Source organism: Dendrobates tinctorius, unplaced genomic scaffold (assembly GCF_039654945.1).
Source record: "Dendrobates tinctorius isolate UK_male_01 unplaced genomic scaffold, ASM3965494v1 ptg000022l, whole genome shotgun sequence".
Taxonomy (NCBI): Eukaryota; Metazoa; Chordata; class Amphibia; order Anura; family Dendrobatidae; genus Dendrobates; species Dendrobates tinctorius.
Genome location: NW_027361690.1, coordinates 24261532 through 24275843, shown reverse-complemented (window position 1 = coordinate 24275843; position 14312 = coordinate 24261532). Strand labels below are relative to the sequence as shown.

The following is a 14312-nucleotide window of genomic DNA, read 5'->3' as shown; positions in this document are numbered from 1 at the left end:
GACCCTTGGGAAATTTACACCCAGGCATCAAGTCAATTGCACAGTCATAACTCCTATGAGGAGGCAAAGACGCAGACTTACTCTCACTAAATACATCAGAGAAATCAGCCAGATAATCAGGAATATCATGAGACTGAGGAGAGGTGGAGAAAACAGGAGCGTCCCTAAGAACACACTGACAACCCCAACTCACCACAGACACAGATTTCTGTTATGATTGAGTCACCGTAGGAGGCAAAAACAAAAATGCTAGCTAAGTCCTGAAAACCAGAGAAGTTGGCAACTATCAGATTGCAGACCCCTGAACCTATCAACACAACTAGCAGTAGCCGTGGGGGGTTCCTACGATGACCTAGACCCCTCGATCACAGCCGGAGAGATACATAGGCCTAAAGAAGGAAAGGGGAAATCTAACTGCCCCAGAGCAGACCCCAAAGCAATAGGCAGCCCCCCACATATAATGACGGTGAAGCAAGATGAAAACACTTACACAGACAGAAAGACAGGCTGAGCAAAGACGGGGCCCAAAAACTACCTAGATAGGAACGGATAGGAAGGCTGCTGTCTGCAATCTGCCAAAACCCTATCAGAGACAAAAGCCAACAAGCTGATATAAAAATGGCCCTGAAGCAACTAAGCTTCAAAAACTAAATCAGCACTCAGGTACTTTCAGAAGACAGAGCTCACGGAACACTGCACACTCCAGCAGGGAGTGGCAGAATCCAAAAAGCAAGAAAAACAAAAACAAATCTTAGATGCAAAAGGCAAAACAGAAAACTTAGCTTTAGGAGAGCAGGAATCAGACTGGTGTCCAAGAGTCCACAGAGAAATCACCCGCAGGGCAGAAAGGGCGTAGGCTGCCTTAAATCCAGTCAGTGACTCCACTCAGCCAATCGTCTTCATTAGTCCCAGGTGCCTGATAATCAGGCTCACTACCTTCCTTCACTAGAATAGGGAGTTCACCAGGCCTCAGTGACGGAGGGGAAAATGAACTCACAACAGATTTCCAATCCAAATCTGGGTTATGAGTTTGCAACCAGGGGAATCCCAGAACAATAGTATAGTGCAAATTATGCAGCACCAAAAACTTACAATTTTCTTGGTGGTCTGGGGCAACTCGCATTATCACCTGGGTCCAAAACTGAGGTTTATTCTCCGCCAAAGGAGTGGCATCAATACCCCTCAAAGGAATAGGCATCTGCAGAGGCGTCATGGACAAACCACAACGTTTAGCAAAGTCCAAATCCATCAGATTCAGAGCTGCTCCTGAATCCACAAAAGCCTTAGTGGAAAATGTGGACAAGGAGCAGATCAGAGTAATTGCCAAAAGGAACTTAGGTTGTATACTGCCCACAGCAAATGTGTGTGCAAAATGTTTCTCTCATTTAGGGCAGACAGAAATAGTATGAGAGGCGTCTCCACAGAAAAAACACAGCTTATTACGCCTTCTAAACTCCCGACGTTGCGCCCTAGACAAAACCCCATCACATTGCACAGGTTCAGAAATTTGTTCAAAAGGTGGCAGCGCCTCCCGTGTAGTTTTATGTTCACGTAAACGCCGATCAACTTGAATGGCTAATGACATAGAGCCAGCCAGAGCAGAAGGAACAGGAAATCCCACCATAACATCTTTTACGGTCTCTGCCAAACCTTTCCGAAAGAGAGCTGCCAATGCACTATCATTCCATATACTGTATCTGTTTCTCTGGTTTCTGACTTGAGACCCCGCTCCTCTGGGGATGAGAAACAGAGGGTGGGGGTAGTTATGTACCTGTTTAGGGGGGCCCCACAAGCCTGGGCATTTTCTCTTTCCTCTTCTGCCCCGGAGAGAATGACTGTGCATGCATTTTTTGAGGCCTTAGGGCTAATTTATGACGAGCCTGACAGAATGCGTTTGGCTGAGGACAAGGTGATGAGTGTCTGTCAGGGGAAGCACTCGGCCGAGTGCTTTTGTTCTGAATTTAGACGGTGGGCAGTCGAGATCTCTTGGAGTGATGCCGCCTTGCGGGGACTGTTCCGTAGAGGCCTGTGTGAATGTCTGAAGGATGCCCTGGCACTCCATCTGCCACCTGACTCCTTAGAGGATGCCATGACCCAAGCAGTTCGCATGGATCGCAGACTGTGGGCAAAAGGTGTTATGCAACTTGAAACATCATTATTCTCCAGTGGAGGGGAGACCCGGACTCCTCCTGTGGCTATGCATGTGAGCGCTGTCACCTGTGAGAAGGAAAGAAGACGTCACCGGTAGAAGCAGTTGTGCTTCCATTGTGGGAAATCTGGACATTGGAAGAAGGACTGCCCCTCCAGTCCATCATCCTCCAAGAAGGCAGGAAACGACTAGGTCTGGGTAGTAGTCAAGGAGGCTACCCAGACCTTCAGGTACAATTTTCCTCACTTGCAAAAATTGTGCTTCAGGTGGAACTGGAACTTGGTAATGGTCCTGTTCAGACTACTGCTTTTGTTGACTGTGGTTCGGCTGTGAACCTGATAGATACCAGGACGATGACCCTTAATAAGATAGGGACAGTCAGGCTTCAGGATTCTGATAAACTTGTGGCAATTGACTCATCCCCTCTTACCCAGGAAGGTATCTGCCTCAGGTCTGAACTGTTTTCTCTAAAAGTGGGTCCCACTCATGTGGAAAAATTAAGCTGTCTTGTGTTCGATAACTTGCCTGCAGGACTGGTACTGGGGATGCCTTGGCTTCAACGCCATAATCCTACCATTGATTGGGTGACAGGGGAGATCACTCAATGGGGATGCAAGGATAAATGTTGTAACCTGGGACCTCTTGTTATCTCTGTTAAATCCGTATTTGTGTCATCTGTCGGTCTGGAAGGTATTCCGGAGTACCTGAAGGATTTCGAAGATGTTTTTTCCGAAAGTGAGGCTGAGGTGCTGCCACCACATAGACCCTATGATTGTGCCATTGAGTTAGTACCCGGGGCCAAATTACCTAAGGCTCGATTGTTCAATTTGTCCGGGCCTGAGCACCAAGCCATGAAGGAGTACATAGCAGAGTGTCTTCACAAACGGCATATCAGACCTTCTGTGTCACCCGTGACAGCAGGATTCTTCTTTGTGAAGAAGAAAGATGGTGGTTTGCGACCGTGCCTCGACTTTCGGGAACTCAACAAGATAACGGTTAGGAACACGTACCCGCTTCCCCTCATCCCAGACTTATGTAACCAGTTATCTGGGGCCCAATGGTTCTCCAAGTTAGATCTCCGGGGGGGGTCTACAACCTGATAAGGGTTCGGGAAGGGGACGAGTGGAAAACTGCGTTCCTCACATCAGAGGGACTCTTTGAAAACCTGGTTATGCCATTTGGGTTAACTAATGCCCCCACTATTTTCCAGAACTTTATCAATGTTGTGTTTTCTGACCTGATAAGCCGTTTTGTTATCATTTATTTGGATGACATTTTGGTGTATTTCCCAGACAGTCAGTCTCACTTGCAACACCTACGGACAGTTCACCAGAGACTCAGAGAGAACCAATTGTTTGCTAAATTGGAAAAGTGTTCATTTTTCGTACAGGAACTGTGTTTTTTGTGGCTGATTGTGTCCAGTGAGGGGCTTCATATGGATCATAAGAAGGTGCTGGCGATCGCTGACTGGGTTCAGCCTTCGAGATCTCAAGGGCTCCAGCGCTTCTTAGGGATTGCGAACTATTACCGGAGATTCATTAAAGGTTTCTCACAAGTGGTTAAACCACTCACAGATCTTACCCGGAAGGGGGCTGATATAAAAAATTGGTCTGTACCCGCTAAAGAGTCCTTCTCAGCTCTTAAGAAATGTTTCATGTCCGCCCCGGTGTTGGTCCAACCAGACCCGTCCAAACCATTCATTGTGGAGGTGGATGCTTCTGAAGTGGGGGTTGGGGCTGTGCTGTCTCAGGGTCCGGCCACCCTTGCTAATCTCAAACCCTGTGCCTTCTCCAAGAAATTCTCTTCCGCCGAGAGAAACTATGATGTAGGCAATAGAGAACTTCTTGCGGTCAAGCTGGCATTCGAAGAATGGAGGCACTTTTTGGAAGGGGTGACTCACCCTATCACTGTTATCACAGATCACAAAAATTTGGCATACATGGAATCTGCTAAGAGGCTTACTCCTAGACAAGCCCGTTGGTCACTTTTTTTTTTCATGATTTCAATTCTTCATTACTTTTCAACCAGGGTCCAAAAATGTTAAAGCGGGTGCCCTGTCCAGAAGTTTTGATCCGGTGTCTCCCCCCCGAGCTGCCATCCTCCATTCTTCCTCCAGGCGTGGTAGTGGCGGGGGTCTCATCAGAGTTGGAACAAGAAATTTTGAGGGCTCAGTTCCTCGCTCTGACGACCAGGCCAGGGGATAAATAGTTTGTTCCAGATTTATTGCGGCCTAGACTTCTGCAGGGGTTTCATGAGTCTAGGCTGAGTGCTCATCCTGGTATCACAGCCACTAGAGAGGCAGTAGCCAGGGTTTTTTGGTGGCCTTCACTGGGGTCCGATGTCAAGAAATTCATTGCTGCTTGTGGAGTTTGTGCCCGTTCCAAAAGCTCGCATAACCGGCCGGCTGGGGAACTCATACGTTTACCGGTTCCTGATAGGCAATGGACTCATCTCTCCATGGATTTTATTACCGGTCTTCCTCCTTCCGGGGCAATACCGTGATCTAGGTGGTGGTGGATAGGTTTTCATAACAGGCCCATTTCATTTCCTTGGCAGCACTACCCTCAGCAGAAACATTGTCAAGGTTGTTTGTGCAGCATGAGGTCCGATTGCATGGGGTACCCCTGAATGTGGTGTCTGACAGAGGTGTGCAGTTTGTGGCCAAATTTTGGAGGGCATTCTGTATGAAATTGGGCATCTCACTCTCCTTCTCGTCTGCATATCACCCGGAGAGTAATGGTCAGATGGAACGCACCAATCAATCCCTGGAACAAATTCTCAGGTGTCTGACTTCCGCCAGACAGGAGGATTGGTGTGATGCGTTACCATTGGCGGAATTCGCTTTTAACAACCGGGTGAGTCAGTCCACCAACATGTCCCTAATTCCTAATCAATTATGGGTTTAATCCTCATTTTGGGGAGTTTTCACGGGTGGATTCTGGTTGCCCAGGGGCAGAAGGGTCTGTCCAACGGTTAAAAAACCTCTGGGCTGAAGTCCAGCGTAATATCTCTCGGGCCCAGGGGAGATACAAATATTTTGCTGACAAAAAGAGAGCCCTGGGACACATGTTTCAGGTGGGGGAGAAGGTTTGGCTTTCCACACGTAACATCAACTTGAAGGTACCGTCAGCTAAATTGGGACCAAAGTTCATTGGTCCGTACCAGATTGTGGAGATAGTCAACCCGGTGGCATATAGGTTGCGTCTCCCCGCCTCCTTAAAGATATCCAATGTGTTCCATAAATCTCTGTTGAAACCCGTGGGATCTGTCAAGGAGGACTCTGAGTCTGTTGTTCCTCCAGTGTTGGTGAAGGGTCACTTGGAGTATGAGGTCGGACATATTGTGGACTCTCGGCGGGTGCGCGCTCTTTGCAGTACCTGGTCCACTGGAAGGGATATGGACCGGAGGATCGCTCATGGGTCCCTGCTCACTCTGTACATGCTGATCTCCTGGTTCGGGCTTTCCATGCCAAATACCCGGGGAAGCCTGGGGGTCCAAAGGCCCCCCGTTGAGAGGGGGGTACTGTCATGATCCCAGTGCAGGTTTTGACCTGCACGTCGGGGGTTAATGTCTTGAGCTCAGTGCAGGCTTTGACCTGCACACCTGGGCTAATTATTGTGGCCTCTCTTTGGTTCAGCGAGAGCTTCTTATAGCCCTGAGAAACTCCAACCCCCGTCAGTCATACTTTTGCCTTTGGCCAAGTGTGGTGACCCCTGTGTGCGCGTTCATTGCCTTCTAGCTTGCTTATATGGTTCTGGTTCTGTCCCCCGTTGTGAGTTTGCCTGTTGATTCTGTACTGTATATCTGTTTCTCTGGTTTCTGACTTTTTGGCTACGTCCTTACTATCCGTTCTGTCTAATCCTCTGGTATTGTCGTGCTATCTCGTGCTTTGACCCCGGCCTGATCTGTTTATGTCCCTGTCTATGCCTCTTGGTAACTTTGTCCTGTAGTTACCATTCTAGGAGTTTTTCTGCAGCTCCTAGCTCTCTGGAGTTTAGGCCACTCCCCAGCAGTCAAATGCTTCAGGTCCTGCGGGTCTGAAGCACGCACCTTCTCTACTGCTGCCCGCTCTACAGGTATCTCTGAGCACAGTTTGTCTTACTCAGGACACGCGCACTGGCTCAGTGAGCAAGTGCAGTGCGGTGTTCCTGACAGGTGCTCTCTCCCTGAAGGATAAGGAGAGAAAACGTCAGAGGTAAAAGCAGTTATGCTTCTACTGCGGTAAAACGGGATATTGGAAAAGGGAGTGTCCTGATTGTCCATCCTCGACCTGGTCGGCGGGAAACGACTAGGTCTGGGTAGTCAGCGGGGAGACTACTCAGACACTCAGGTACCCATTTCCTCGTTTTCTAAGGTTTTGCTTCATGTGGAACTGTTAGTGGACAGTTGATCTTTTTCCTCTACAGCCTTTGTGGACTGCGGATCATCCATCAATCTTATTGACTCCCAATTGGTCACACGCTGCAAGATAGGGACAGCTAGGCTTCAAGGTTCCGATCAAGGTCGTGGCCATTGACTCCTCCCCCTCACTAAAGAGGGTATTCTCTTTATGTCTAATTTGTTTTCGCTCAGAGTGGGCGCTACTCATGTGGAAAACTTAACTTGTTTGTTTCTGGACAATCTACCAGCAGGGTTGGTGTTGGGCATGCCCTGGTTACAACACCATAACCCAGTAATCAACTGGAAAATGGGGGAGATTGTTCAATGGGGGTTTAATGATTCTAAGTTATGTGATAAATCTGCACTGCTGGTTGAACCTGTTAAATCTGTGTCTGTGTCATCTGTCGAGCTGAAAGGTATTCCGGAGTACCTGAAAGACTTCAAAGATGTATTCTCTGAAAGCGAGGCCCAGACGTTGCCGCCACTTAGACCCTTTGACTGCCCTATCGAGCTAGTCCCGGGGGCTAAATTGCCTAAAGCCCGTCTGGTTAATTTATCTGGCCCTGAGCGCTTAGCTATGAAGGATTACATTGCTGAAAGTCTTCGCAAGGGACACATACGTCCCTCAGTCTCACCTGTGGCGGCAGGTTTTTTTTTGTAAAGAAAAAAGATGGCGGTTTACGTCCCTGTCTCGATTTTTGTGAGCTTAATAAGATTACTGTACGGAATACGTACCCCCTTCTGTTGATTCCCGATTTGTGTAACCAACTATCAGGGGCAAAATGGTTCTCTAAACTGGATCTTCGGGGGGCATATAATTTGATAAGGGTCCGGGAGGGGGATGAATGGAAAACGGCGTTCCTCATGTCCGAGGGACTGTTTGAAAATTTAGTCATGCCGTTTGGTCTTACCAATGCCCCCGCCATATTTCAGAATTTCATCAACGTAGTATTCTCGGATCTCATTGGTCATCTTGTTGTTATCTACTTAGATGATATTTTGATATACTCCTCCAACAGTCATTCTCATCTGAAACATGTATGAACCGTTCTCCAGAGACTGAGGGAAAATCATCTGTTTGCCAAATTGGAGAAATGTGTGTTTTTTGTTCAGGAATTGTCTTTTTTGGGATTAATTGTGTCCTGTGAGGGTTTTCTCATCTTAAGGGTCTTCAGCGCTTCTTGGGGTTCGCCAATTATTGCCGCAAATTTATTCGGGGGTTTTCACAGGTGGTCAAACCACTCACAGATCTAACATGCAAAGGTGCGGATGTGAGAAATTGGTCCTCGCTCGCAAAAGAGGCCTTTGAGACTCTGAAAAAATGCTTTATGTCTGCTCCTGTGTTAGTACAGCCAGATCCGTCCAAACCATTTGTTGTGGAAGTGAACGCCTCCGAGGTGGGGGTGGGGGCAGTGTTGTCCCAAGGGCCTGCCACTCTAACCAACCTCGGGCCATGTGCTTTCTTTTCCAGGAAGTTCTCTGCTGCTGAAAGAAATTACGATGTAGGCAATAGAGAGCTTCTTGCGGTCAAATTGGCGTTTGAAGAATGGAGGCACTCTTTGGAGGGGGCCAGTCACCCGGTTACTGTGATCACCGATCACAAAAATTTGTCATACATCGAGTCTGCTAAAAGACTAACACCCAGACAGGCCCGTTGGTCGCTTTTTTTTCCCCGTTTTCAGTTTACTATTACATTTCGTCCAGGGTCAAAGAATGTCAAGGCTGACGCCTTATCTCGCAGTTTTCAGCCTCTGTCTTCCCCTGAGCCACCGTCCTCCATTCTTCACCCTGGGGTTGTGTTAGCAGGGATCTCCTCTCAATTGGAACGGGAGATTGAGGGGACCTTTTGGTGGCCTACCCTTGGTTCTGACATAAAAAAAATTCATTTCTGGTTGTGGGGTCTGCGCTCATTCTAAAAGCTCTCATAGCCGGCCGGCGGGGGAGCTGATGCCCTTGGCAGTTCCCGAAAGACCATGGACCCACCTGTCCATGGATTTTGTTACCAATCTTCCTTCATCCAGGGGTAATACGGTGGTATGGGTAGTGGTGGACAGATTTTAAAGCAGGCTCATTTTGTACCCCTGTCCGCACTACCTTCAGCTGAGACTTTATCCAGATTGTTTGTGCAGCATGTGGTCCGGTTGCATGGGGCACCCCTGAATGTGGTGTCTGATCGTTGTGTGCAGTTTGTGGCTAAGTTTTGGCGTGCTTTCTGCAAAAAATTAGGGATGTCTCTGTCCTTTTCGTCTGCATACCATCCTGAGAGCAATTGTCAGACGGAACGCACTAATTAGTCTCTGGAACAGATCCTCAGATGTCTGACTTCTGCTAGACAGAATGACTGGTGTGATGTACTGCCGTTTGCTGAATTTGTCTTCAATAGTCGGGTGAGTCAATCCACGGGTATGTCTCCTTTCTTGATCAACAAATGGGTTCAGTCCTCATTTTGGTGAGTTTTTTTCAGCTGGATTCGGGGTGTCCCGGGGCTGAGGGCTCTGTTCAGCGATTAAAAAATACATGGACGGAAGTCCAGCGGAATATATCTAGGTCTCAAGGCAGGTATAAGTTTTTCGCGGACAGGAAACACACATGCTCCCACGTTTCAGGTTGGAGAGAAAGTTTGGCTCTCCACGTGAAACATTAAGTTGAAGATTCCTTCAGCCAAGTTGGGCCCCAAATTCATTGGCCCGTACAAGATTGTGGAAAAAATCCATCCAGTGGCGTTCAGGCTGTGCCTTCCACCCTCTTTCAAGATCCCTAACGTCTTCCATAGATCTCTACTGAAACCTTTTGAAGCAGTCCAGGGAGAGTCCGAGTCCATTGCTCCTCCGGTTTTGGTTGAGGGACATGTGGAATATGAGATTGATCATATCGTAAATTCCAGGTTGGTATGGCGGTCAGTACAGTACCTGGTTCATTGGAAGGGGTATGGGTCGGAGGACAGGTCCTGGGTGCCGGCCCGATGGATGCATGCGTATCGCCTGGTTCGGGCTTTCCATGCTAGGTACCCGGGCAAGCCTGGGGGTCCAGAGGCCCCCGTTGAGAGGGGGGTACTGTCATGATCCCAGTGCGGGTTGGACCCACACGCTTGGGGTTAATGTCTGGAACCAGTGCTGGTGGACCTGCACTTCTGGGGTTAAATGTTATGATCTCCGTGCAGGCTCTTACCTGCACACCTGGGGCTTATTATTGTGGCCTCTCCTTGGTTCTGGGAAAGCTTTTTATAGCCTCAGGAAGCTCCAATCCCCGTCAGGTATACTGTGTTGAACCCTGAATGTGTTTGTGCTGTGTTCTTGTTTGCCTGATACTTTGGTTTTGACTCGGTCTGTTCTCTGGATACTGCTTGTTGGATTCTGCTTGGTACCTTATATGTCTGTTTGGCTTTGACTGCTGCCTGGCCCCGACTATCCGTTCTGTCTCATCCCTGGTACTATACTGAGCTGTGTATGACCCCCGTTTGTCTGACCTGAGTATTCCTGTAGTTGTGTCCTGCCGATCTCTGGCAGCAGGATGCTAAGCCCCGCCCCTTGCAGTCACATGACCGTAGGTCCTTCACTGCTTGCCAACTTCAGCGTCTCCAGGTCCTTTGCCTGAGCTTTCCGGCCGTATCTGACCCCGGGCCCCCCTGCAGTGTGGGTGAGTCCCTGCTCAGCAGTGGCTGCACGCTGGCACTGACAGGACCGTGACAGGAATCATAAGGATCCAATAGATTTAAAATTGTGTGCATCACACTAAATAATTACAAGATCAATTGTGCCTCTTTAGATCCATCACTGTTTAGTTCATAAAAGCAAAAAGTTCAATTTCACTGTAAAGTCCCTCTGGTCGATTGGATCCTTAGGAGTTATGATCCCTGATGAAGGACGATTCTTTTGAAACGCTTTTGATGAACTGTTTAATTTTTGATCCACAGCTCTGTCCATGGCGGATGATGTCACACTGTATTGGCGTTTCACTCTTTTGATTGCAGTTAGTTTTAGTAACGCCGGACAGGGCACTTCCACAACACCCGTACACGCATCAGGATCATACAGACTAGTGAACTAGTTGGGGACATACTTGGACCTTGGTTTACTGCAACACTGAATACTTACCGAACCATCTGGATTACATAACCAGCCTTCCAAGAGCCATCCAAGACACTGTATGGAAGATTAAAGTGTCTAATATAGCAAGGAAGATGTGCCAAATTTTACATAATTTCTACCTGTTTCATCTAGGTATACGTTGTTGAAATTTTGGACACTATTAAGTTTGCTCCAAACAATTAAAAGAAGGAGCCACATGTATAAAAATTGTTAATTTATTAATATTATCTGTGAAAGAGTGCAAAAGTTTATCAATATGTATCATATTCTTGAAAACAGTAAAGTGGAGGCCAGACAAAATTTGGCACATTATCATATATTGCCACAATCCCTTATTGAGGTCAATAGCATTGCAGAAATGGGCAGTAGTAGCAGAATTATTGCAAATAAATGAGCTAATAAGTAGGCGCTCTCATTATAATAACTGAAATGTTAAATGCTAATGTACAAACTGCATCAGTGAAAGTGCATGACATTTTACTTTTTGTTAAGTGATAACTTATTAGGCTCAATCTTCTATTTAACATCAACTTTAAAATACAGCCTGTGCTAATTTGAAAAAATGTTCTCCAATATTCAGAGATCATAAAAAAGAGGTAAACTTACAACTTGTGGCTTGAAGAGTATCGACTGTTATACTGCTCCTGTTTAAAAAAAAAATATATATATTAAAGGGAACCTGTCATAATATTCAGGCTGCCTGAACCACGGGCAGTATGAATCAAAGCCTGGCTGCGCAATTGAAGCCAGGTAGTATTTCAGAGAAAACATAGTTAAAACAGCCAGCAGGGGATTATATGGAGAGACTTGACTAGTGCAATGACATCCCCAGCCAGCTTATTGCTGCACTCATTGTCAGATTGGGGTGGCAAGGGCTCACCAGTAACATTTACTCTGGGGGCCCACTGTTCAGCTACATGCATGGATTACATTACCCTCATTCACAAATTGACTTCTGCTTCCATAAAATAGTACAGTAGGTAGCTTGATGAATGAATGAAGAGATGCTGCTTTTGTGTGTACATAGTGTAAATGTATGGGCCAACTAATGCTCATGTTGGGAAGTAAGTAGCTCACTCCTGCACAGGGGCCCATCAGGGGATTCTCTTGTCCTCCTGTGGGCCAGTCCGACCATGGTTGCACTTCTTGAGTTGATAGGTCTCTTCTGTGTGTACATAGGCAGGGACCTGTCAATCACCTGGAATGAGGAGGGGAGAAGCTGGTCGGGACAAGCACCGGAACAGTCAAGTCTCTCCCTATGGCTGTTAAAACTATGTTTTCTCTGAATTGCAGTTGAGCTTCAGAGAAAAATATACTTGGCTGTAATCATGCAGCCAGGCTCAGATTAACCCCTTTACCCCCAAGGGTGGTTTGCACGTTCATGCCCGGGCCAATTTGTACAATTCTGACCACTGTCCCTTTATGAGGTAATAACTCTGAAACGCTTCCATTGATCCCACTGATTCTGACATTGTTTTCTCGTCACATATTGTACTTCATGTTAGTGGTAAAATTTCATTCAAATAACTTGCGTTTATTTGTGAAAAAAATGGAAATTTGGCGAAAATTTTGCAATTTTCCAACTTTAAATTTGTATGCTCTTAAATCACAGGGCTATGGCACACAAAAAACTTAATAAGTAACATTTCACATATGTTTACTTTACATCAGCACAATGTTGGAACCAAAATTTTTTTTCGTTAGGAAGTTATAAGGGTTAAAAGTTGACCAGTGATTTCTCATTTTTGCAACACCATTTTATTTTTACGACAACATCACATTTGAAGTCACTTTGAGGGGTCTGACATATGATAGAAAATACCCAAAAATGACACCATTCTAAAATCTGCACCCCTCAAGGTGCTCAAAACCACATTCAAGAAGTTTATTAACCCTTCAGGTGCTTCACAGGATTTGTTTGAATGTTTAAAAAAAAAATAAACATTTAACTTTTTTTCACAAAAAAATTACTTCAGGTCCAATTTTTTTTATTTTACCAAGGGTAACAGGAGAAATTGGACTGCAAAAGTTATTGTGCAATTTCTCCTGAGTACGCTGATACCTGATATGTGGGGAGAACCACTGTTTCGGCATATGGCAGAGCTCAGAAGGGAAGGAGCGCCGTTTGACTTTTGCAAAATGCAAAATTGGCTGGAATTCAGATCGGATGCCATGTCACGTTTGGAGAGCCCCTGATGTGCCTAAACAGTGGAATGCCCCACAAGTGACCCCATTTTGGAAACTAGACCCCTCAAGGAACTTATCTAGATATGTTCCACAAAAATGATCTTTTCACCCCAATTTTTATTTTCCCAAGGGTAATAGGACCCTAAAAGTTATTGTGCAATTTGTCCTGAGTGCGCTGATACCCCATATGTGGGTGTAAACGACTATTTGGGCGCATGGCAGAGCTCAGAAGGGAAGCAGCGCCATTTGACTGAAATTGAGATCGGACACCATGTCGCGTTTGGAAAGCCCCTGATGTGCCAAAACAGTGGAAACCCCCACAAATGACACCATTTTGGAAACTAGACCCCACCAAGGAACTTATCTAGCTGTGTGGTGAGAACTTTGAACCTCCCAGGGCTTCACAGAAGTTTATAATGTACAGTCATAAAATTAAAAAATCCCATTTTTTCCACAAAAATGATCTTTTCACCCCAAATTTTTATTTTCCCAAGGGTAACAGGACCCTAAAAGTTATTGTGCAATATGTCCTGAGTACGCTGATGCCCCACATGTGGGGGTAAACCACTATTTGGGCGCATGGCAGAGCTCGGAAGGGAAGTAGCGCCATTTGACTTTTTTGGCTGGAATTGGGATTGGACGCCATGACACGTTTGGAAAGCACCTGATGTGCCTAAACAGTGGAATCCCCCCAAAAGTGACCCCATTTTGGAAACTAGACCCCCCCACGGAACTTATCTAGATGTGTGGTGAGCACTTTGAACACCCAAGTGCTTCACAGAAGTTTATAACGCCCGAGCGTGAAAATAAAAAAATCATTTTTTTTTCACAAAAATGATATTTTTGCCCCAATTTTTTATTTTCCTAAGGGTAACAGGAGAAATTGGACCCCAATAGTTGTTTTGCAATTTGTCCTGAGTAGGCTGATACCCAATATGTGGGGGTAAAACACTGTTTGGTCGCATGGCAGAGCTTGGAAGGGAAAGAGCACAATTTGACTTTTTTAACGCAGAATTGGCTGAAATTGAGATCAGACGCCAATTCTAACTCCAACCCTAACCCCAACACACCCCTAGCCCTAATCTCAGCCCTAACCCTAGCCCTAACCTTAGCCCTAGCTTTAACCCTAATGGAAAAATGAAAATAAATACTTTTTTTAAATTTTATTATTTTTCCCTAATTAAGGGGGCGATAACGGGTTTTTATGTTTGACAGCTGTCGCACGCTAAAAGACGCTTTTTGTTGTAAAAATAGTTTTTGCATCACCACATTTTGAGAGCTATAATTTTTCCATATTTTGGCCCACAGAGTCATGTGAGGTCTTATTTTTTGCGGGATGAGTTGACTTTTTTATTGGTACCATTTTCAGGCACGTGACTTTTTTTAATCGCTTTTTATTCCGATTTTTGGGACGCAGAATGAACAAAAACCAGCATTTCAAGAATTTCTTTTGGGGGTGCATTTACACCGTTTCGCGTGTGGTAAAATTGATAAAGCAGTTTTATTCT

General features: G+C 46.0%; 1 protein-coding gene across 1 annotated transcript in view; it reads right to left on the bottom strand.

The window, feature by feature from the left end:
• LOC141084018 (transient receptor potential cation channel subfamily M member 7-like) overlaps window positions 1-14312 on the bottom strand; it is a 311613-nt gene that overhangs the window by 17091 nt on the left and 280210 nt on the right. The window contains 1 exon segment of the mRNA XM_073568395.1: window positions 11224-11261. Within this exon segment, the coding sequence (XP_073424496.1) occupies window positions 11224-11261 (38 nt within the window).